The 25,248-nt window shown below is 34.7% G+C and overlaps 2 protein-coding genes across 3 annotated transcripts; both read right to left on the bottom strand.

Annotated features, from left to right (window-relative positions):
- Positions 1-1,224: 1,224 nt before the first annotated feature.
- Positions 1,225-7,168, bottom strand: LOC142619816 (uncharacterized). 2 transcript variants are annotated; one of them, XM_075793108.1, is made up of 3 exons: positions 7,010-7,168; positions 4,917-5,850; positions 1,225-1,946 (listed from the first exon to the last, which is right to left on the bottom strand). In XM_075793108.1, the coding sequence occupies exons 2-3, from the start codon at positions 5,834-5,836 to the stop codon at positions 1,481-1,483; spliced, it is 1,386 nt and encodes a 461-aa protein (XP_075649223.1). In that variant the 5' UTR covers positions 5,837-5,850; positions 7,010-7,168; the 3' UTR covers positions 1,225-1,480. The 2 variants fall into 2 exon arrangements, with proteins under 2 accessions (XP_075649223.1, XP_075649224.1); XM_075793109.1 differs by lacking the exon at positions 7,010-7,168 and adding an exon at positions 6,704-6,857.
- A 9,321-nt stretch (positions 7,169-16,489) lies between these two features.
- Positions 16,490-23,631, bottom strand: LOC142618647 (uncharacterized). Its single transcript, XM_075791615.1, has 9 exons — positions 23,518-23,631; positions 22,228-22,461; positions 21,701-21,974; positions 20,924-21,074; positions 18,601-18,823; positions 18,411-18,502; positions 17,914-18,049; positions 16,990-17,321; positions 16,490-16,770 (listed from the first exon to the last, which is right to left on the bottom strand). Exons 1-9 carry the CDS (start codon positions 23,562-23,564, stop codon positions 16,520-16,522), a joined length of 1,740 nt encoding a protein of 579 aa, XP_075647730.1. The 5' UTR covers positions 23,565-23,631; the 3' UTR covers positions 16,490-16,519.
- Between the last annotated feature and the right edge of the window lie 1,617 nt (positions 23,632-25,248).

Below are 25,248 nucleotides of genomic sequence, written 5' to 3'. Positions count from 1 at the left end.
TAAACTTTATTACAACCAATTACTTAAATTAGTTGGACTGGGACATTATAAAATTTTAATGAACACAATTATACTAACAATATTCTCAATTAATAACAGGAATACAGAAAAGATTTACAGTACTTAAGATTTATAATTTGAAATTTAAATTAAGATATTTAGTTTTTGTATTATTGTTTTATTCTGTACTTTTCTAGTGCCTAATATTGAAAATTAAAAACAGGTTAAATGTATCCAATTTTTTTGTCAACATTTACGCAAGTTGTCAAGTTTTATAAACATATTTTTTAAAAAAATACTCATATTAAGGTTATAAAGCACTTAATTTACATTTCAAACTGTTTTATAGTACTCTTTATACTAATATACACAGTAGGGACATAGTAAAAAAAAAAATCATTAATTATTTTTTTATTCAGCCCAAAACACAAATTTCTAAATTCCTAGCTCCTAGCTCTGCCATTGAACCCTACTGAGGTCAGTTTGTCCTCAAAAAAAAAAAAATTTCTCAATTAAGTATGGAACTGTGACTAAATGTGGTTGTGAAACAAGTCCTTTACAAAATACATCCATACTTGATACATATACAAGTCTATTATCTAGGCCAACAGCTAGTGCATACACGCCATTGAATTTTATTACAACTTTCAGTAAAGGTCCGAAAGGCTGTCTATCATTGCTTATGTTGCGCATAAAAGATTTTTAAAGAGAAACACACCCACCATTTGCGTAAGCAAAGAGATGGTGATAAATGAATGCCAAGAGCTAGCTTTTAGCTCAACTAGTACCTCAAAGTTCGAATGTCCCTCCCCCAACTATTGAATTATAAAAAACAAAATGGATAAAAGCAACTGGGATTGGCTGCCAAATAAGCTAATTTGCTTGTTTTCTAATCAAACAAGCCAACTCCAGCTAGATGGTTTTTACAAGAGTTCATAACCTCTCAAAGAATTATCTGTAAAATTGGTAAGCATAATAATATAGCCAATGATGTAAGCGAATTGCATTCAAGCTCTTGCTAAAGCTTGAATTGGACTCTTAAGCTTGTAACAAGCTTTTAACTGACTCCAAAATCCAGCCAAGAGATATTATACAGAACATCAGGGTAAGTGAACATTATGAACATGATGATGACAAAGAAATTGCATTCAAACTAAGATATTTAAATTAGGTAGCTTACAAACCATTTGGGAAATGCATAGTAAATAATAAATAAAAGACAGATAATCCAATCTAAATTTTTTTTACTCAATTATATACATATTTATATCTAATCACATGATTTGTACAAATAATGTACTTAATATACACAGCAAATAAATCCAAACTGCATTAATACTTACAGAATTTTGAAACAAAAGTCACCAATCTGAAACATGCATCCCCATGCGGCCCAATTATGATCATGAAGAGCAAGTTCCGTTTGTAGCATGATAGCAAATGGCACGAGTGCTATTGACAGCCATAATAAAGGATCAATTTAAAGAGATGGAAACAACCATCCCATGGTCCAACCAAGGAGCAAACCAGCACTGGCAAGACCCAACCCCACTGCAAAAGCAACAGCACGTTTTCTAATCTCACTCCTTCGTTTACTATGCCTTCTCTTTCCAGCCTTGTGATGATCCTTCTTTGTCTGTCTGAACCTGTGTGGAAACCAAGGTAAGCCAGACGGAAAAAGACCAGAGATAGGTTGGTTTTTGTTCTTAAGCTGGAGGCACAGGTTCTCCAACTGCAGCAATTGGAACCACTGTTTATAAGCAAAGAGCTGTGATGCCTGTTTGAAAAAGAGTGCAACAACATGCTCCTTATCAGCATAGGCTTGCTCTGCTGCTTTCTCAGCTTCCCTTGCTCGTGTTTGAGAATGACATAGTGCCTCCAACAACTCTGTCTTGCTAGGATCATCGTCTGGCTCAACCTTGGTAGTACTATTACCAATACTGTGGCTGGAGCAAACATATGAACCATTGTTCATCGATAAATTGAACTCAATATGACAATAATTTTTACAGCATGAGTAAAGTAACAAAAGGTACACAGAAGGCAATGACACTAGGGAAAGTAATGGCATTAACATTTAAAACCTTACCACAGGCATAATTATGGGATTTTGAGACATCCCTATGAAATAAGGAAACCAGTCGGAACAATATAATTTCTGAGAGTTCATTATAATTTGGAAAGAAAAAAAGGATATATTCATAAACTTGGCAAATAATCCAGCATGATTTACGGCACAGGACATATACTGTGACTGAAATTTAGTATAATACAGATACTTGGGTCACTTAAGTGTAATTAATGACCCCTTTAAAGTATGAAGAATTTGTCACACAGTAGATAAAACAGAGAGATGGATAAAACAAATTTTGTTGTAGCAATCAGTTATCTCTTTCTTCAGATCATCTAACTGGTTTTATTAACTCATGGTCACAATAATATAATATTAACAGTAAATTAAATTATATGTTCCAGGAGAGCTGCAAGAATGATTGCTTGGTTACAGCTTATTGGGCAGCTTATTTAGTTACAGCTTTTTAAAGCCTCACTTTCTTTCTTTCTTTTTCTTTTCTTTTTTCTTTTTTCTCCTCCCTAGGTACAACTTATTATAACCTCACTTATTAAAATGGGCTCCACTTTTAGAAGTAAGCTGCCCAAAATAAGTTATCCAAATGGACACTATGTAGGGGTCGTCTTCAAGATGAGCCATATAGACAATTAAGAAAGATCTTGGAGACAGTAGAAGGCTTAGTTTAGTACGCAAAAAATTCAAAAAGAAAAGAGAGGTGCACAGCACATGATGGCATGGATAATAATTCAAATACCTCCCACAGTGAAAAGTAGCTGTCATCATGGGGCAGATGCAGTGGTTCAAATCCTACTGCCCACAAAAGAGAGAAAAGGAAGAAGGGGGGAAAGCTCCCACTGGTTAAGGAACGTAAAAAAGCTATGGCTATTGTCAAATCAAATAGTTTAGTACAATTCCCTCTGTTTGCTTGGGACAGATAGCCCAGAAAAAGCACTTGAAAAAAGTGTTAGAAGGGATCCCAATATTTTGCCCACATAATGGGTGTCAAGAAACATAAACTCATGTTCTTGCAACTTAATAACTTAACAAACTAATGAAGATTTCTGACTATATTAAGGACAACTACAGGCTGTATGTAAAAAGCCTTTTTTTTGCTGGGGGTGGGAGAATTAGAACACAGGAATGTGACTGTCAACAACCCCCCCCCCCCCCCCACCCTTTTCTTTTTCTTTTTTTTGTGGGACTACTAGATTCAGCCGTATATAATAGCAGAATCCTTTTCCTATAATTAAGGAGGTGCTGTCATATAGGAAAAATGCCCATCTAAAATTCAGCCACGTTCACAACTAAAAAGCGATAAATTATATTGTTTCACAACTTTAACACCGTTTGATAGTCTTTGTGCGTGTGTGTGTGTATATATATATATAAAATAAATAAATAAATTAAAAAAAAACCAGTTAAAATAAAATAAAAAAAGGTTTGCAACTAAAACAAAAAGCGATATAGAGAGGAAAAAAAAAAAAGAGCTTGCGATACAGAGGAGACAGAGTTCGTATGGCCGACCATCACCATCCCTTGCCAAACTTAGAGCAACCGACACTGGTAACCTAAAGGTGCAAGAGGTATTGAGAGACGGAAATAGAGAGAGGCAGATACAGAGAAATAGAGAGAACTACTACCGGTCAAAATTAAATACGGTGAAAGGTCCAAGAGGTATTGAGACACGGAAATACAGAGAGGCAGATACAGAAAAATAGAGAGACAGGAACAGAGAGACATAGATACTGTCCGTAAGCGCATAGGAATTGAGATTGAGGATCAGCACTACTCCGTGACCAACATAATCGGGATTAAACACAGACCGGCGAAAGGTACACATCACTTCTCTGAGTTCGAATTTGTTTAATATGGGATCAGAACAAACATCTTAATTTGCGTTGGACTCCACATATTAAGGGGTAGTTTAGGCTACAAGGAAGGGGAGTGTTAGAAGTATGGCTAAATGATTAGATTCACCATTTTCCTAACAACTTAAGCTTTTGGGAGATTTGGTAACTTAACAAAACATAAAAATTTGTACTGGTTGGGTTGGATCTTGCAATCATAATATAGGAAACACATTCTTTGGACTTGAATTTCTGCAGTATTAGTTGTCAGCAATTTATCATTAAAAGATGTAGATAACAGTCTAATGGGATCTTTTTTTTTTTCTTTTTTGACAGATAAAGAAAGCATATGCATGTAAATGACAGAAGGTTGTACATCAAATCACAACAAGTCTATTGTGGCTTTGCATGTGAGAGTAAACTACCCCCCCGCCCCCTCTCTTTTCCCTCAACTTCAGCTCAAAATAAATAAATTACATCCTTCATATTTCATTTGGAAATTATTATATAGTGTTTACTTGCGGATTCTCATCATTCTGTGAGGGGGGACATCCTCGCTACAACATCAGCAAAATGGTGGACCCTTGTAACAATCAAAGACCTTGCAATAAATTTTCATCCTTCTGATTGATGATTAAAAAAAAACATACTTAGATTAAATTAAATGATAATCCTATTTGAAAAATGACTTGATTACACCACTACACATTGATTATGGTCATGAGATTAAGGTTATCAATACCTAAATTCTATTAAAACAATTTGAATCATCTAGATGAGTACACTGTAGTCTGTACTACTAATAATTGATGTGAAAATGTGAGGTTTCCATTTGGGTAGCACCCCATCATATATTACTTCATATGGTCAAAAGTATAGTAAGTAAGACACAGTGGATAGCTTAAGCATCAATACACTACCTAAAAGAAGCACTGATGATGGTGCTGCTGATTCTGAAACCACAAAAAGGACTATAAAGTAACAATCTACAGCATTACCTGCAATGTTGGTCCGAATTCTGCTGTGAGTAATCTGTAGTGGAACTTTCCCATGCATGGTTCTCTAGATTGGAGAATCCCTTATTAACTGTCTGATCTAAAGATGAAGCAAAACTCTCATCATGGTGGAAATGCTCTGTATGAGCAGATGGCCCCTTCCTAAAATGCTTGGCCTGTGGCCTTGGAAGATCACAATTCTCAATATGTTCAAGTGACCTCTGAGCAACCAACGAAGCCAACTCATCTTGACCAGCAGTGCGCCACCAGATTTCAGTCTTCTCAGCTCCCACCCAATCAGATCCCAGATCAGAAGAAAGCTTCTTAGCTTGTTCATGGACCAAGCAGTTGAAAGAATCCAAGCCCATGAATTTGTCATCTAAGTACCAGAACTCCCCCAAGTCTTTCTTCTTAAGAGTTTTCTGTGAATCATTACTGAGTACATCCTTGACTTCACCCATTACAGTATTATTTTCATTATTCAAACAACTGACAGAAAAATCCCAAGGTTTCTCCATAAAAGAATTGTTTTCTTTAACAGTTTGATTACCAACTTCTTCCTTTGTTTGATGATCCTCATTAATTTTTGTAGTTTTATAAACAAATCCAGAACTTAAAACTTCAAGCTCAGCCTCCAAGGCATTTAGCTGTTCATGAGTAAAATCTTTGGGGTGTCCAAAGTTTGGTTGCAGGTTCAACCACCACCTCATGTTGGTTGGTGGATCAGAATACGATTTATGAGGTGTGCGCATTGGGGAGGGATGATCAGGTCCATTTGCAGCACTATCAGGTGAAACATCAGATTCTGATTTTGAGGAAGAAGATGGGGAGCAAGAAAAATTTGGAGCTCTCCTGGAATCTTCTTGGGCAAAGCGATAGTTAGCTGTTTGCTGCCTTGTTGCTCTTGCTTCTGATGCGGCCATTATGTTACCAATCTCTGATGGATTAAACAGCAGCAAAGTTAGATTCTCATATAGGCAACTATATCCAGTAAAGCATTTGTTCTAGTCCATATAATCAAGACATTTGAAAGCTCAAAGCTAAATAAATCTGTTAGACACTAAGCTTGACTCAGCAAAGCCTCAACACAATTCACAATTACTTCATTTACTTGGGTCATGGATCCCAATAGTCTAGTACTCCACAAAATAAACAGAATTCAGATCACAGAATATATGACCCAGACAAATTCAGCACAACTAAAATACGGTTCAACTGATAAGAAATAGGATGCTAGAGATAAATTTACACAAACTAAAAATTCTGGGAAACCTTTAGGAGCTGCTTTTGTTTAGTTACCAAACATTAAAGAAGTGAACTGTACATGAAAAAATTATGCAAATCATGCTGACAATAACACTAACCTTGATGTATAAACACAAAACAAATATCACACCCTTGATTAACCTACATTTACCAACATAAACAACTTCTCAATGAGTGATATTGTTCTTATTCGGATTTAAAAGCAAGCCATGTTCATAAAGTAGGTCAATTAGAAACATGAAGCAAATACCAAATTCCTCATACAAGCATAGTTGACAACCAAATATATAAGTATATAGCATAAACCCCCAAATCATATTGGCAATTATAGGTTTGACCCTGTAGATAGACAACTATAATTAAAAAACAAACCCATTATGAAGTATTATTGTATTAACCAAAACCCAGGTTCCAGAAAGTGCAAACAGGCCCTAAAGTCCAAGACCCACATCAAGAAATCCATAGAATTCACTTTGAAAGTAACCACAGAAACATAAGTATAAACAAAATGAAAGAACACCCACTTCTCAAAATAAAGAAAAGGCAGCAATCAAATTGGTTTCACTGCCAACCCAGAAGGTGAAACGAGAAGCTGATGCAAATTTATAGGCTCAAAAGACAAGACATATATTGACACAACCTCTTCATAACAAACCAAATATACAGAAATGAACAGAAGCAGATTCGGTATCCTTAAGTACAATACAAAAAAGGTAAAGCATAAAGAGTTAAAGAAGGCATTTAAAATAAGAAAAAGAAAAAGGAACAGAACATGAACATGAACATGAACCAAAAATTTTGATGAGATCAAGAAAGAGAGATTATATTACCTTATCAAAAGAGAAGGGTTTTCTTGATTTGCCGCTAAAATCATATATGTACTCTGGAGATAAAAAAAAAATGATGGTCTCAGGTCTGAAGTCTTAGTCGTCACTGTTTTTTGTTTTGTTTTTTTGTTTCTTGGTGTTTTTTTGTTAGTGTTTCTTGGCACTTACACCACTGTTGAATCTGTTGTTTTCTTTTTTTAACCAAAAAGAAAACTCATTTATAAAAGAATATTTCTGAATATTTTTTTTTTTTTAATTTAGAGAAAGAGAATTTATTTGAAGTTGAAGTCAGTGATAAACAAATAATCTTTCTCAAAAAAGAAAGGAAAAAAACCATCAACTTATCAAAAATAGAAATAAAATAGAAACGAATTTTGATTTTTTCATGGTTGGTTATTTGTTATTACCCAAAAACTTTTTTCTAGAAAATTGACTCTTTTTTCTATATTTATATTTGGTTGCAATGCTGAAAATTAACCAAAAAATATTTTCACTTATTTGACTGACAAGGGAAAAGCATTACTATGTTTTCTTTCTTTATTTTTCTTTTTTCTTTTTAACTACCAAAAGCACTAACATGTTTGTTATATTATATAAATATGTAACAAAAATTATCTCTCTTTTTTTATGCCATTTAGGAAAACTTCCATTGTTGCATACGAGAAAATATTAATGATTATCCGTGTAAAACCAAACAACATAAAATATTTTCAAAACTGTTTTCTAGTATCGTTGTTTAAAATAATGTGAAAACTGTGATTTAAAAAGTGTTATAAAACACACGTTTATGGTATTCATAGGCAAAAATAGGAAATTAGCAATAATTTCCAAACAATATAATTACTAGTTAAGGTTTATAAATTATATTTTTTTACTAGCATCTCGAGTCTAAAAGACTCGATTTTGGGCCTATAAATCGAGTCTTTAATGGTCAATTTTTATGGTCTAATTCTGTTTGATGTGGCTTTTTTTCACGTGGCAACTACTTAAAAATCGAGTCTCTAAGACTCGATTTATATCCTATACCTTTCTTAGGCTAAAATGAGAATTTAACATTAATTTTTAAACATTATAATTAGTAGGTACTGTTTATAAACTATATATTTTATTAACATCTCGAGTCTAAGAGAGTCGATTTTGGGCTATAAATCGAGTCTCAAAGACTCGATTTTCATGGTCGGATCAAGTCTGATGTAGCATTTTTTTCACGTGGACTCCACCTGGAAATCGAGTATCTAACACTCGATTTATAAACTTGTTTTTTCTTATTTTCCTTCTCCTTCTTTTTTCTGAGTTTCATTTCCTCTGTGCATTTGTTCATCTGCTTTCGGCACAAGCTCAGCCACCACAGGCCCATCGTCGCCGACCCAGCAGCGCGACCCAGGCGACGCAACCCCAGGCCGCGAGACCCAGGCGAGCGACCCAGGGTGCGACCCAGGTCGCGACCCAGTCACGACCCAAGTCGCGATTTTTGGGATTTCTTTTTTTTTTTTTGGGGAGGGTCTTGAAATTTTTTTGGTTTGTAAATCGAGTCTCTAAGACTCGATTTCCAGATGGATACCACGTGGATAAAATGCCAGATCAGACGTGATAAACCATGAAAATCGAGTCTTTGAGACTCGATTTTGGCCCCCAAAACCGTCCCTCTTAGACTCGAGATGTTAGAATTATATTTACTTTCGAACCAATACCTACTAACTATATTCTTCAGCAACTATGGCTAATTGCCCATTTTGGCCCCTTCTTATTTTCCTCCTTCCTCCTCCTTATTTTTTCTGCGTTTCACATCTCTCTCCTCACTACCTCTCTCCATCTGCTTCTTTCTTCCTCACTACCTATTCATATGATCCTTTCTTCCTCCTCCACGCTGATCTGCACAATGGTCGTCGACCTAGCTGACCCAGGCCGCCGCTCCTAGGTCGCATGACCCAGGCCGCGCACGCCCAGGTCGCGCGACCCAGTTGGGTTTTTTTTTTTTTTTTTGTGCGGTGGGTTTTGGGTTTTTTTTTTTTTTTTTTTTTGTGCAGTGGGTTTTGCTCAACCACTTCTATGGTGGTGGATGGATTTTGACGTGGGATGTGAGTTTTGGTGGTTGTTGTGTATTTTTGGGAAGGGATGTTAAGAGACTTAGGCTGGAATTTTTTTGTTGGTAAATCGAGTCTTAGAAACTTGATTTTCAGGTAGCTTTCACGTGAAAAAAATGCCACATCAGACGTGAAAATTGACCATCAAAGACTCGATTTTTAGGCCCAAAATTGAGTTTTTTAGACTTGAGATGCTAGTAAAAAATATAGTTTGTAAACAATAACTAGTAATTATATTGTTTGGAAATTATTGCCAATTTACTATTTTCTCCGTATTCATAAAGTAAAAAATGTATTTAGTACTTTGTTTCAAATAACATATTTTAGCGTGCGAAAAAACATGATTGTGTGTTTGGTATGTGTGTGTGTTTTTTTTAAGCTGACAAGCACAATACAAGTGGGCCCCTTGATTGAAATTGAAAAATATGTAACAAAAATTCTCTTTTTTTGTGCCATTTAGGAAAACTTCCATTGTTGCATATGAAAAAAATATTAATGATTATCCATGTAAAACCAAACAACATAAAATATTTTCAAAACAGTTTTCTACTATCATTGTTTAAAATAATGTGAAAACTGTGATTTAAAAAGTGTTGTAAAACACACGTTTATGATATTCGTAAAGTAAAAAATGTATTTAATACTATGTTTCAAATAACATATTTCAATGCATGAAAAAAACATAATTGTGTATTTGATATGTGTGTGTGTGTGTGTGTGTGTGTGTGTGTGTTTTAAGTTGACAAGCACTAAACAAGTGGGTCCCCTGATTGAAATTGAAAAATGAAGCTTTATGTGTTATCTAACCAAGTGTACCTCATAGTTTTCAACATATTTACAAAAGTGTCATTGAGTAGTGTTGTTTGAAAATTGAAAACTGGTAAGAGGAGTTTTTTAAATTCAGTATTTAAATATCCTAAACTAGGCAACATAACTCAAACCCTCCAGTAAAAAACATCCTTAACAAACGCTTTTTTTTTTTGGCCCATAGTTTTCTGTATTTAAACACTAAAAACTATTAATCAAACAGATTCGTTATCACATAAGTGAGTTCTAGTTAACTCAACTAATAAAGTTTTTTGTTGTTGAGTAAGAGATTTATGATTCAATCTCAACCTACACAAAAAACAAATTGGCGTATTGGTTTGATGATAAAAGGTAATGATAAGCATATGTTGAAACTTTATTTAAAAAAAATGTATTCGCATAAGTAAAACAAGTTATTTTTCTAAAGAAACAAATGTTTTACTTTGAAACGTTTTAGAAATATTCATTGTTTTACTAAGTCTAGTCATTTAAAATTCTAATTTACGTAACAAGTTCATGTAAATCACACAAAATCAAAAAAAATGACCATTGAATTTTTAAATGTTACGTATCTTTTATCTAGTTGACCATAGAATTTTTTTATGTTAAGGAAATTGTGAGATACCTTGTCTTATAGATGGATTTATTTTTTATATAAGACGATAGTTAGGGTACAACTCACATTCGTAGTGTGGCCAATAAAGCAAGGATTAAATATAAATTAAATGAAATAGTTTATTTGGCTTACTTCCAGTCAGGGGTGTCAATGTTCAACCCAACCCGCGAATACGACACGAACCCAACACAGGTTTTTGCGGGTTAGGGTTGTGCCTTAATAGGTTTGGGTCATAAACGAGTCAACCCGAAAACGACACGATAAAAAACATGTCATAAGTGGGTCAACCTACATAACCCACAATAGACACATTTGACACGCCAATTTATTTATGTCAACCCAAACTGACCCACTTAACACAATTTGTTTAACTTGTATAACAAATAATATTCATTTTATTTTAGATTTGTCAAATACCTTTTATATCCAACATATATTTTAAATTTAAAAAGAAAAGTGAGTAATTACAAAACCCTAGATCTCTAAACCCTACAAACCCTAAATCTCTAAACCTTCTTATAAATATCTTATTTTATTATTTAATTTCGGTCGTACTACTCACTCTACTATCTTATAGTCTCATGCCCAATTCTCAAACTCAAAGTCTCAAACCGATCATTGCTCTCTCTCTCTCTCTCTCTCTCTCTCTCTCTCTCTATGGATGATAATCGTAGTCATAGTCAAGATTAGTCTACTATTTGCTCCAATTCTTTCAATATTGATACTTAGCATTTGGTGAGTTCCAAGGATATTATATTTCTGTTGAACTATGTTATTTTTGTTAAACTATGTTATTTTAAATTTGGGTTGAAGTGTATGCAATTTTTTTATAGTGTAAAGACTTATTTCTAGATACATGTTATATTTTTGTTGAACTATATTATTTTGAATGTGAATTGAAGACATAAAGTGTATGCACTACTTTTGGGATGTAAAAAAAAAATTATTTCTCGATGGATGTTACATTAAATATTATGCAGGTTGAAATGGGTTGTGTTACATTCATGTTAACCCAACACGACTCGTTTATTAAGCGTGTCAAATGGGTTGGGTCAGGTCAACCTGTCATATTAAAAGGTCAGGTTAGGAAGGTCAGGTTAGGGTTGAAGGATCATGACACGATTATTAAATGGGTTGGATTAGAGTTGAGCCATTTAGTCGAATACCCCTACCTTGACACGACACGAACCCAACACGCTAACTCGAATTGACACCCCTACTTCCAGTACATTTTAAGTGGATTGTCCTTTTATTTTAATGAGAAATTACCACATCATCCACTAATTAAATAAAAGGAGGAGATTAAAGGTCGATTTGGAATCCGCTTATTTTACTGAAACTGAAAATTTTTTGCTGAAAGTGAAAATTTTTTGCTGAAAGTGTAGATAGAGGTAAAAGTTAGCTGAAATAGTACAATGAGATTCATGAATAGTACCAAAAAGTGCAATGTGACTCATAAATAGTAGCAAAAATAAGCTGAATAGTAAAATAAGTTAGAGAAAATAATATTTTCCAAATGGACACTAAAACCCACTACCACCTGTCATTGTATATTTAAAATAAAAAGAGACCTCCAGTTAAAAAAAAATACCGAAGGTAACCTAAACCCTATCAAAATTATCTTGATAATTAGTGAATCACTTCAAATTTTAATAGAGTTTCTAACTTTCAACTAAAGTAATCAATTACCATCGTGCACTCTTGGTGCAGTAATCACTCTACAAGTATGAGTGTTTGTGGGGTGTGGGGAGTAATGGTCGAGGTTTAAGTCTCTAGGAAGGAACTTCACATACATATACATTTAGATTAGGCTGGAGTAGAATTTTTATCTTGTAAAAAAAAACTAAAGTAATCAATAAGCCACGTGGCCAAAACACATTGATTTTACGTGTTGTAGACATGTTGAATTGATGAGCCACTTAGAGCAAGAAGTGCCAAGCACATTATGCAAAATATAATTTTTATTTTATTAACCATGTACTCCGTAAGATGAATCTTTTGCATAAAATTATATTTTGCATAATGTGCTTGGCACTTCTTGCTATAATACCATGCAATTTGCTTTCTTGGCTAGAAGAAAAGGCTCAGATTACGTCATTATTGCACAAGAACTTATCTACTCTTTAAAGAATAGAAGAGGGAAGGAAGAAAGAGAACAATTTGCAGAAAGCTAGGGATGGTTGCAACTCAGAATTTGGGAAGATATTTGGGGTTCCCTCTGCTTCACCAAGGGAGGAATAGTGATGCTTTTAATTTTGTAATTGAAAGAACCCAAGATAAACTGGTTGGTTGGAAATCCAAGCTGCTGTCTAAAGCCGGGAAGTTAGTGTTAGTAAAATCAACAGCTTCTCCCATAGCTGATTACTAAATGCAGTGTCATGCCTTGCCTATAAAATTGTGCAATGCCATCGACAAATTAATTAGGGACTTTCTATAGGGGATGACAGAGAAAAAAAGGAAACTTCACATGGCAAACTGGCACACTGTAACCTTGCCTAAGGATTGGGGAGGGTTGGGTTTGTACCAAATGAGATTAAGCATGTCCACGGGTCGGTCCAAGTCGGGTTTGTGCCCAACCCGGAACTGACCTGACCAGATTGGGTCTCCCAAATTTACACCCGCTGCTAACCGGAGAGGTTGATCAGATTGGGCTAGTCGAAGCTTCCACAGAGTTCGGGCGGATCGGTCGGGATTGATTATTTCGAAAACAGCAAGAATCCAGCCAAGAAAAGATGAAAAACGGTAGAACTCCGGCGAAAAAATTAAAAAAACGGTAGAAATCCGGCCAGATCTCGCTAGATCTAGCAAAATCTTGGCCATTTTCAACAAGATCATGGCTAGATCTAGCGAAATCTTGCCGAATCTAGCTTAAATCTTCCCGAAAAAATCTCAAATCTTGCCAAATCTACACCTTTTTCGCCAGAAAATTGATGGGTCGGTCGGATCGGGTTTCTCGGATTTGAGAGGAGGAGATCCAATCTCCGACCCATTGATCTTGGATTTTGGAGAATCAAATCCGTCGCCAACCGCCGGAGCAGTCGGTTCGGTCAGCGGCAGGTCATGTTTCGGTCGGCGGCAACGGATGGGTCTGTCCGGCGAGTCCTTGGACAGCCCTAAACGAGATACAGGAACCAAGCTCTACTTGCCAAATATGTTGGAGATTGGCAAATGAGAATGATTCTCCGTGGGTAATAATGATATCTAAGAAATACCTAACCCCCAATAGGTTGACTGAGGAAGGAAGGAACCGACCTTGCTCAAAAATCTGGGTAGCTTGCAAGGTTGGAGACCCTATGTATGTAAGGGGCCTAAAATGGATTATTAGCAATGGGGAGTCCGTGAACTTGTGGCAGGACTTCTGGCTCCCCATGGGCACCCTTTGAAGCCTCATTCAAAGCCCCCTTACGAGGGAAAAAGAACACTTCACAGTCCAACAATGCCACAATGCCTCTCTTGGTTGGAACCTGCTTAATATTTCCTTCAAGCTCCCTAGAGATCTAATTGAAGCTATTAAGGTCACCCCCTTCTCCAGCAATCCAAATACAAAGGACTCTCTAGCCTGGACTTTTTCTAAAGATGGCTCGTTCTCACTTAAGTTAGCGTATCTTTTAGCAAGAGGTTCAAACCCTTTGAACCCGGTGACTAATACTATGTCGTGGGTAAGGAAGTTAGATGCCCCTTTGAAAATTCTCTTTTATCTTTGGCTTTGTCTCCATAATAGCATCCCCACATGCAAAGTCTTGGATTCAAGGGGTTTAAACCTTAGTCCTATATGCCCCGCATGTACTGAAGGAAGTGAATCTCTAGACCACATGCACTGAGGCTGCATTATGGCATCTGAGCTTTGGCTGAAATTAGAGTTTCCCCCTTATCTTTAGGATTCTTTTAATAAAGCACTGGCGGAGTGGTTACAAGTAAACTGCAAATCGGAAGTCATCTCAAAGTCCATGGGTATCCCATGGAAAATCGTTTTCATCATGAGCATATGAAGAACAAGATCCCCCTCTCCAAAACTTGCATACCTGTGTCTTGGCAGAAACCCCCATATGGGTGGGCTAAACTAAACACAGATGGATCTGCTCTAGGCAATTTGGGCAGAGCAGGTGGAGGAGGCGTGATTCGAGACCACTCTGGAAAGTGAATCAAAGGATATAGTAAAGCCTTGGGAACTACCACCAGCTTTATTGCAGAGTTATGGGCACTTAGAGACAGCCTTATTATTGCCAAGGTCCTGGGGCTTAACAATTTGATAGTTGAATTGGACGCTTTGAGTGTTGTTCATATGATAACTAGTGATAATGCAAACTTGTTAATGGAACCATTGTTGTTGGATTTCAGGAGCCTGTATAGAGCAATTCCTAACAAACGGATACAACACACATTCCGTGAAACTAACTAATGTGTAGACGCGTTAGCGAGATTGGGGTCAAGTGTTGTTCCCTCTTTTGTTGTTTTTGTTGAACCGCCGCCTGTGATGGTCTAGTTGTTAGCCTTTGATGAGGCTAACAGTTTTTTGTAATAGAATTATTAACAGCTAATCTAAGTTATTATCCTTTTCCACACAAAAAAAAAAAAAATAAAACATAGAATTATAATAGGTGATCAAAATGATTTTTAAAAATATTAAATTTTAGTTCAAAATTTCATGAAACTTCTGAAAATAGAATTAAATTTCTTAAATTTAGGTAATAGAGTTTATCAAACAAATTATCTTAATTTTTCATTTAAAGTAAATTATCTTTATAATTAATGAGTTATACGGCAAACACGTATTATACAATGTGTAAGTGTAACATATTTGTTGAACCACTTCTCACAATTATGATTTTTAAAACCTAATTTTTATTATATAATATCGCAATATATATATATATAGATGATTGTATAAACACTCATCTAAATTTTTTTACTATTTTTAGTTGTTTGGATGTGATAAATAGGCTTTGAAAGGCCTTGTTTAGCAATTCACCATTGGGGCCACATATTATCAACAAGTCAAAAACACAAGAAAAAAAAAATCTCCAATCAATTCAACTACCATTCCATCAATCACAGTATCACACCCCATCCTTTTCAGTCCTTAGCCGTTCTTAAATTAAAGAGATTTATTTTAGGGCAACAAAATGTGCCCGTAAAGTCTCAACCATGTAGGGTCCATGTCTAGATTTATAGCTGAGAAGCTGGATAGGACACGGCATTAACCTTGTAATAAAGACTCAGCACTTGCCCCAACAACCTGACTTTTGAAAAAAAAAAGTTTTGAAGCTAAAAACCAAAAAATATATATAATACCAATAGTTTTATAGTCTAGACTACTGTCTAGTGGCTTGGAAGAGGTTGAGAGTGTCAATTTCAATTTTAATCCCCACTTGCAAGTTGTAACTAAACGATAATGTAATTGAAAATTTTATGATTACCCTCTTGTCAAAAGATCAAATCACTAGAATTGCAGTCAATTGGATACATTTTCAATTAGAACTTAACATGAGTTTCAATTGGATAAATTTTGAAACCTTGATTTGTAGTAAGCAGGCAGAACTTTGAGTTGAAAGAGATGGAATTGCCAGTATATTGATTATACACCAAGTACTTGTTGTAATGAGAATGGTATTTTGATATCCAACTCAAGTTGCCCCTTTGGCATTGTTGTAAGAAGTGAAACTTTAATTCTAGAGCACTACATTTTACCACTTGTATACAACCAATAAAATTGATGTTTGAATAATCATAAACTTGCTAATGAAGTTTGAGTCTTTAGTTGTGGGTGGTGCTGAGAAGTAAGAACCCATTCCAACTCAAAAGTTAGGACTTGGGCGGTGTCTTGCTATTGCTCTTGCAATGGCAATACAACAGTCCTATAGATCCAAAGTACGCACATAAACCAGTCTAACAGACCACAAGAAAAACATAAAATGAAGTACGCTTATGATATGGTTAAATAGATACATTTTGCTATCAACAGGGAGAAAAATTAGAGACTTAGAAATATTCAAAGATGATAAGCCATTAATATTGAATCCTTTGTTTATATTTCATTCTAAGTATGGACAATCTTTTTTGCAGTGGAAACTTTTCATTCTTCCTACCCAGTTTGTCTAAGTAGTATACAATTTTTTTCAGGGTTTCCATGACCTCTTCACTCTCATAGCCAAATTCTCTCTCTTGGATACTCACAATTCTCTTGAGTAGCTCCAACAACTCACCATCATCCTTCCCTAATCTAGTCTGAATGGACACCAAACAGTCCAGAGCCTCCCCTGCCATACAAATTAGAGAACATCAGATAGACACAGATTAGACTTGTATAAGTGGTTAATGGATTTTGACACTAGTCAAGATTGTTGGCCACAGCCAGATTAGGTAACGTGAAGTAATGGCTAATTCGTAATCATGACCATATCCAACCTAAATAGAGAGGATAATAAATAAAATGACCCAAGTATCTCATCAAGCAAAAAGTAATAAAACAAGCTTACCAACAGGTAGAGAATCTTTTCCAAATGCCTTTTCACGGATGTGCAAAACCTCCAGCGCAAGTTGCTCAGCTTCTTCATCCCGCTTTAGATTGTACAGAGTAACAGCAAGATGCAACATAGGGAAGGTGATGGATTGATCATCAGGCCCCACTGTCTTCCTCATGATTTCTAAACTAGTCCTGAGCAAGCGTTCAGCTTCCACAAAATTCTTTGAGCGTGAATAGGACGTTGCAAGATTCAGCAGGTGTGTCACTGAGCTGGGATGCTCTTTTCCTTTATACTTCTCAGTGATCAACAAGCATTCCTCTAACATTTTTCGGCCTTCTTTACCCCTAAGAGCAACAAGAGACGAAAGGGAAAGCAAACTAAGTGAGGTTGAGAACCACAAGTGCAAAAAATGAATTACTTGGTGGAGCTTCTCTTATTTACTGAAGTTTCAGAACTGTAGCCCATAAATTTTAGATTGTTTACATTCCAGCTATCCTTAAAAAAGGTAACTAAGCAAAACCATATTAAAGCTCAATTATCAGGTCTCAAGATTTGACATCTCATCCAAAATTAAGAAAAGGATGTTTTGCTTGACAAGCTTTGAAAGAGCAATTATAGGCCTTAAGCATGCCCTTTTGTTGAATTGGAAGTCATTTCAAACTCATATATCCAGAGAAAAATCATTCAGATACAATGATATTTCCTGATGGTTTTTCTACACCTTCCAATTAGTGCTATTAAATATTGAAAGGAGTAGTTCTCATCACAGTCGAAGCATTTATCACTAACAAAGTAGCACAATGACATAATGAAAAGAAATAAAAATGCATAAATTAATTTCTTGGGGGTAAAATTATTAAATCATACCTACAATATATATAATTTTGATATCTACATATTCATTTTTAATTCCAATGAGAATCTGACTCTACCTACCTTCCAACAACATGAAGTAACTCTGCCAAATCTATTCTCATCTTCTCCATTATGCTGTCATCTAAAGCCACATAATTTGAATCCTTGATAACCTGAAGAGCATTTTCATATAATTGAATGGCTTCATCAGGGTTTCCTGTGTAAAAACGGCATAAGAATTAAACTGTTTGAGAGTCAGAGTGGTTATGAAACAGACACAACTTGATGACCTTGAGACTTATTGATAAAAGGCCCTCGAACTTAGATTATTATCATAGGACATTTGCTCATCAGACTAAGAATTTTGCGCAAAATGAGGACTCTCACCATCCAAAAAAATAAATTTATCTCAAATCATTGACCATAATCACTTTCTAATGATGACAAGGAATTAGGGCCAAATTGTTCTTCCCTTAGGCATCAATGTAGAAAATGAAGAAACAGCAAGACTTTTTATCCAAGTGCAAGAAAAAGTGTTATTTGCAAGAGAGAGAGAGAGAGAGAGATTACAGAGCTACCTTTTGCACACTTAACATGGGCCAAGGAACACATTGCCATTCCAACTCTTCCGTCATTCTCTCCATATAACTTCTTATATAGGTTTAAAATTCTACAGAAGATTAATATAAGATAAAAGTGAATAATCAATCTAAGCTCAGTTGACTCCAGTCCATATGAAAGAAAATAACATATATAAAAGATAATAACCTAACAAAATGAGTTTCCGCATCAGTCGTTCTTCCTTCTTTGAGTAAAATATTTCCAAGACCAAATAAAGCTACAACCAAATCCTCGCTTTCAGCACCTTTGTTCAATTCCAAGATAGCAATTGCACGATGGTAGGTTTCTACTGCTTTTGTGGATCTGCCAATGGCTCCAAGTACTTTTGCCATCCCCAACAATGGTGTGATAAGATAAATGCTATTTTTCCCTAGAAGAAAAGGTTTAAAGACAACCTCTGAGTTTCTGACTTGCTACTTTACATGAAGCTTTGGACAAAAATAAATATAAAAAATGCAACAGTGACAACAGCAGCCTAAAGAATGATATAACGGGCTAAAAATAGAAATTTATGATCAATAATATCTTTGCCATCACAAATTTTGAAAAGGCTAATATGCAAACTACATGGGGATCTTTGAAATTTACACCCTAAAATTTAAGAATATGGATTTTATGCCCTAAAGTTTAAGAATACAGAATATAACTTCAAGATGTAAAATCCATATTCTGAAACTTTAGAGTGTAAAATTCAAAGACCTCCAAACATTAGGAGTGTAGTTTGCACTTTAGCCTTTTGAAAAATTAGGCCAGCTCCAACTTCACTCAAGCATGTTAAGAGCCCATCATACTTCCTTTTCTCTATCATTTTCTTTAGGAAACGGAAGAGTCTTCAAGTCATTATACAAGGAGTAAAACTTAGGCCCAGTTCCTTAGGTGTCGTACATTAAGTTCTCTAATTAAGTTTAACCATGTGGTTGCATTGACCAATCAAGTACATGGTTAAATTTAATCGTCCTTGGAAAAGACCGCATTGTTTTTGCTACCTTCATTAAAACAACTAATACGAATTCAATTGGGGAACCTAAGGTATAGCACGTAAAAAGTAAAAACTATGCCTAAGCTTTGCCCTTGTACAATATTGTACACACTATTAACTCAATGACAATGCATAATAAAATAAAGACGTCCTCAATGCCACTATCTAATCTCTGGAAGCATCTTATTTAATCTCTGGAAACATTTGAGAAACTGAATATTATGACATGATTGTTGCTCATTGCATCTATATTGGGATTTCTTGAATTTGATGATCAATTTTATTTACGGTTGGCACTTTTGCAGTCAGCCTAAGGTGGTTTCATCATTGGTAATGAAGAGAGGAAGGACCAACGGGCAAGGGGTGAGGCAATGAGAAGAGAATAGAAAGCCCATGGTTTAGCGGAGGATTTAGCACTGGATATAAATGTTTGCTAACTCTAAGTAGCTGGCCTAAGAACTTTTTAGAATTTAGCTGATTTTTCATATTGAATTGTTCATTCTTATGTTTTCCAGGGACAGTGGGTTGAATTGAGTACATGGGCACCTTTCAGGAAGTATGAGAATTGGACAAGCAGGGAAGAAAAATTTAAGCTAAATTTGTTATCAACTTAGTTCCCACCTAGTTTTACTATTGAGGCTTGCAACAAAGAATGATGTCCCAGTAAAACCCTTGACATTCTAACACATTTTACTGCAAAAATGGGTATAAACGTGAATACTGCTGTCTGCATTTCTATATCAGCTGGACAATCATTTGTGAGCATATATACCAGGAAATCTTCAATGGTAAATGCAACAAGTTTTCTTTGCAAGTAAATAAGAATCAAGGTCAAGAAAATGCAACAATAATTTAGTCTTCCTTTTTCTTTTGGCTATGATTTAAGATAATTCTTGATAAGTATGATTTAAGATAATTTATCTTTTTATTATTCAATAAATCCCCATCTCCTGAATATAGTTGATCCTCAAAATTTCAAATTGTTGCAAAGTGACAAATGTTTGAACATAAATAGCTCAAAAACCGCTAGCAAGGCAAGTATAAGCATCATTCAAGGTAAGTGAGATAGAGCAAATCCCAATGGATCTCAGCAAGTATTCTAACTTCACAGAAATGATCCCGCATGAAAATTTTACACATGGTGGATATGTGAAAAGTGAGTCAATGCTAACCCTTCCTTCATAAACAAGGATGGCATCTGGGCTTAAAAATATACTACTGAAAAATGGTTTGTGCTTAAAATAACCAAAAAATGTTAGCATTTCAAGGCATCGTTGACTCATTGTAATAGAAGATTTAAGCAGTTACTTTAGCATTTTGTAGTAAAAGTTTTACAGATATATAGATTCCACACTAGATGTTAGCCTTGTGTTTTGTAGGAGTAACAAATAAAAGATACAGACAACTAATCTGTGATTCAATTTTTTGGACACCAGCAAATACAAGTAACAACAACTATATGAAAGTTTAGGGCCTTTAGGCTCCAATTACCATATCTGTTCTCCAGAATATCAATGGATCTCCTGTACAGAAGCAATGATTTCTCAAACTTCCTCAAAGTCGAATACATACTTCCCATATGCACAAGCACAGAATCCAGAAATGGTTCATTGTCCTTTAGACTTTCAACAACCTCAGTCAACTGGCCATCAACAAAAATGCACCCAAAAAAGAAAAAGGCTTTAAAAGGATAATTAAAAAAATGCAAAAACTTTAGGAATTTGCACCCAATACATTATTTCCCATAGTGATCTAGGATGTACAAAGGTAAGCAATAATCTGCTATAAATTAATGAATTAGAAGGATAAAAACTGCTAGGTATAATTTCAAAATCTGCCCTAAAAATGGTTCAGTGTTGGAGTGAGAATACTTCCAATATCAATAAAACACGCAAAAAGGGACAATGCCTACTCTCTGAACAAGATGAGGTACATGTTTATGTTGCACATTAATCATCATTCAATTGGGTTTTCTTTTCTTTTCTCCTTAAAAAAAGAAAATTAAAAAATATATATAAAATAAAAGAATACGGCTCTTAGCCTCTTCTTATCTTAATAAAGTCTGACAGAAAGCCCTAAAATCCCAAGTCTTTAATTTTATAATGGATTAGCACGAATAAATGGCTTAAAACTTTTATAAAAAAAATTATCCTACCATTTTTGGTTTCTTTTACCATAACAGAGAGAAAACTTATTAGTAGGAAATCACCACAGCCTAAGAATATGACATCAGAGTGATAGTACAGTGCATAAGGAAAAAACAATTACCATAGCAAGTAGGGAACCAACGAACTTTAAGTCCCCAACAGCCATATAACCAAGGGCAATGACATCAAGAAGAGCAGCCTCTTCTATGCCTTTCGTACCTGCATTCATCTGTTCTTTCACAGCTTCATAATTTGCTTTAAGTAGGTCTATGGCATCACTTTTGTTACCCTTCATAATCATTCTTTTGACTTCACCAAATAACTCTTGCAATTTGTTTTCAAAATCACTCATGTCATCCAAAGGATAACCTGTCTGGTCAAAAGACATTTTAGACCTGATAATCATAAATATCAGTTAATGATGATTCTGATCATGATACTTCACATGTATAGAATGCCTTATGCTAGATCTTATATCCACAAATTTTGAGATAAACTTATTGTATCATTTTATAAAAGTTTACAATTTAAAATTTTAGATGTCCAAGAAACAACAATACGCATTAAATCAGCAATGCTCATAAAAGAAAGCGATTGCAAGTACTGGAGTTTTTTGATAAGTAATTGCAAGTATTGGAGTTATCCCACCTTTGAATGTTGTTTGGAGCTGAAACACCAGGAGCATGATTTTCTTGGCTGGCCACTTCTGCTTCTAATGAGCCAACTGATGCAAAAGGTTTCGAGACATGGTGACTGGCAATGGCTCTGAAGGGTAACATGTAAAGCTTGATGCTCCATTTCTGTTTTTGGAGACAAACTGAAAAGCATGTTATAGCTTTCCGCAATTGGTCTGACTGCATGTGTAGAAACACTTGACTCATCCTAAAATGTTCAAGTAAGAAAAAAAATGAACGTGACAGCAAAAGTATGTATCAAAGTCAGCTATAAATTTAGGAAATTATAGTTCATAATATTAGAATAAACCATCTGAAATGACTCTAGATTAAAACTGACTACAATGATTAACTTACGTTTTTTTTTTAGGCTTATTAATCTCGTTGTTCTTCATAAATGTAAATACACAAGTGGCTTGGCTTTCCATCAATTGAATCAAATTAATAGTCCCATAACTTGATCCCCACCTTTTTGTGTTGCTCTATGAAATGTGAATGAAGTACATGCCCATTTCCCATTAGTTTGATCACCATTAATTTTTCCATAAATAAAAATCCATGTAATAGTTGATACTGTCTTATCAACAACCTGAGGTCTTTTCTTCTATTTGACCAAAATGCCAAAGCTTTGTACATAAATTTGTATGGCTTCAAATTCAATTGATGGACATAATTGATAGTCAAAATGGAAAACATATTGGGTGATTGAACTATATAAAAGCACCACCTTGAGAGACCTTACTAGCACTACCTTGAAAAATTGCATCCAACACCATACTTACAAATAAATACCCTTTTAGCAAAACATCAATTTTCTCCATCTGAATGACTAAAACCTCATGTCTTCGGTCATTGTCCAAAAAAAGGCTACTCTGGAACTTAGCACTAGCTCCAACATAAAGGGTATGACTTTATTAAATATCTCATATGGAACTCAAGTAAAAGTCTTTCTACAGTTGAAATTTCTTTTCTATCATTCAGAAAAACTCAAAAAAGTTCATCAACCAGTTTTAGAACACCATAATTCCAGTAACATAGCTAGCAGAAGAAAAACTCAGTTAAAAAGAAACATAATATAATGTTATATAGCTAGAAGGAGCAAAGCCCAATACAAAATAGTGACAGAAAAATTGAACTCATAGATAAAACACAGAGAAATTCTACTACAGTGTAAATTTCAAACAAAACACAAGAAAAATTCTACCACAGTGTAAATTTCAAGAAACCCACATGGAAAATTTGAATAGAGAGAGAAATAAAGAACCTTTTGTTGTTGATAGAGGGAGAAAGAGAGAGAAGGGAAGCTGCCATTGTAGAAGTTTGCAGTCTGAGGAGGAGGTGATGAAATTAAAAGGCTTAGCGTTATGAGGCAAACGGTGTGGCCGGGTTGACTCAGCGAGTCACTTGATTGTTCAATATCAGATCATGGGCTCAGGATTTTTGGGAGCCCACCTTGAATTGGATTCATTAAGCCCATCTTTGAAAAAACTAAATTTTTAAAAAAAAATTATAGGAAAAAATAGATTTTATTGAGGTAAAAATTGGAGGGGTACTGTTTGTCCTTTGTCAAGAGATGTCCCACGAATAAGACACGATCACAACAAGATTTTTTGCGGAATAGTGTTTAGTGCAAATGAATTTCAATAATTGGTTCAATTGTAATGACATGTTTATTCCGAAACTATCTTGTTTATTATTCGTGTCAATATCTTATAACGTAGGTAAATAAAATTTATTTTTGTTTGACTTAAATTTTCATTTTGAGTATAGAATTTATCAATCATAAGATTTGTAAACTAAAGCCCCTAACTCTTTTACTAAAAAAAATATATATCATTTAATTTATTATTAGATTATTTTGTTTTTAAATTTGAGTAGAATTTCCTTGGGTTGATCTAAAAAATTTTAGATTGTATGTCATTGGCACTTTAATTGAATTTATAACAAAATAGAAATTCTATAGAACTTATTTATTTATAATAATAATTATTCTAGTTTACATGCTTACAAAATATAAAAATATGCTAAATACTTTGGGTGTATTTTTTAACATGGGTTGAGATGGATTACATTTATGTTAACCCGACTCATGATGCTTATTAAAGGTGTTATGTAGGTCATGTCATTTTAACTTAATAAATAGATTGTGTTCAAGGAATCAAGTTGGCTCATGTAGTTGAATACCTTCCTTATGTATCGAATATATGGAATACTTTTCTCTTGATAGAATTGATTGTGAGAGCCTTGCTTCTATATTGGTTTTGAGCCATGCATTATATGGAATACTTTTCTCTTGACAGAATTGATGGTGAAAACCTTGCTTCTATATTGGTTTTGAGCCAAGCCAATGCAGCATGTTGGAGGTCAAAAGTCTTGGTCGATGGGTCTCATTTAATAGCCTTGGTCAATGGTTAACTTGCTGACGTGGCTAGTTGTCTCGATTATATTATTAACTTTTGGTTTGCCTTCGCTTTAAATCTCTAGGTTATCTCTCAAATTGTTCTTTTAAGACATTTTTACTCATTAATATTTAATCATGTTGGAATAAGTAACCTTCGGCCTAACCCAACTCAACATGCTTATTTAACTCACTCAATAAATAGATTGTGTTCGAGTTGGCTCATATAATTGATCACCCTTCTTAGGTAACTCCACCATAGAATTTCTACAATTTTAACTAAGAATTCGAATTTTGCCACATCAATAATTTAAATAAATACCATAACGGTGATGTCAGCGTTTGTTGTGGAAACAGAACTTAGGATGGGATTGAACAGTCAATCTATAACATCAATCAATCCTTGTTATGATCATTGTTTGATTGAATGATTGTGTTTGGACATGTTCCATTTTCTGTTTTAGAATTTGAAGATGGTCTAAATTTCAAATTGTAATGCTTATAACGCTTTTGTATTCTTTCCATCTTGTTGAATAAGATTGTTTTATTCATATATATAAACAAATGTGCATTTTTCTGAACCAAAAGAGGGGGGAA

This window comes from Castanea sativa, chromosome 12 (assembly GCF_040712315.1).
Source record: "Castanea sativa cultivar Marrone di Chiusa Pesio chromosome 12, ASM4071231v1".
Lineage (NCBI taxonomy): Eukaryota > Viridiplantae > Streptophyta > Magnoliopsida > Fagales > Fagaceae > Castanea > Castanea sativa.
The sequence above is the reverse complement of the archived record's forward strand: the minus strand, read 5'-3'. Positions and strand labels throughout refer to the sequence as shown.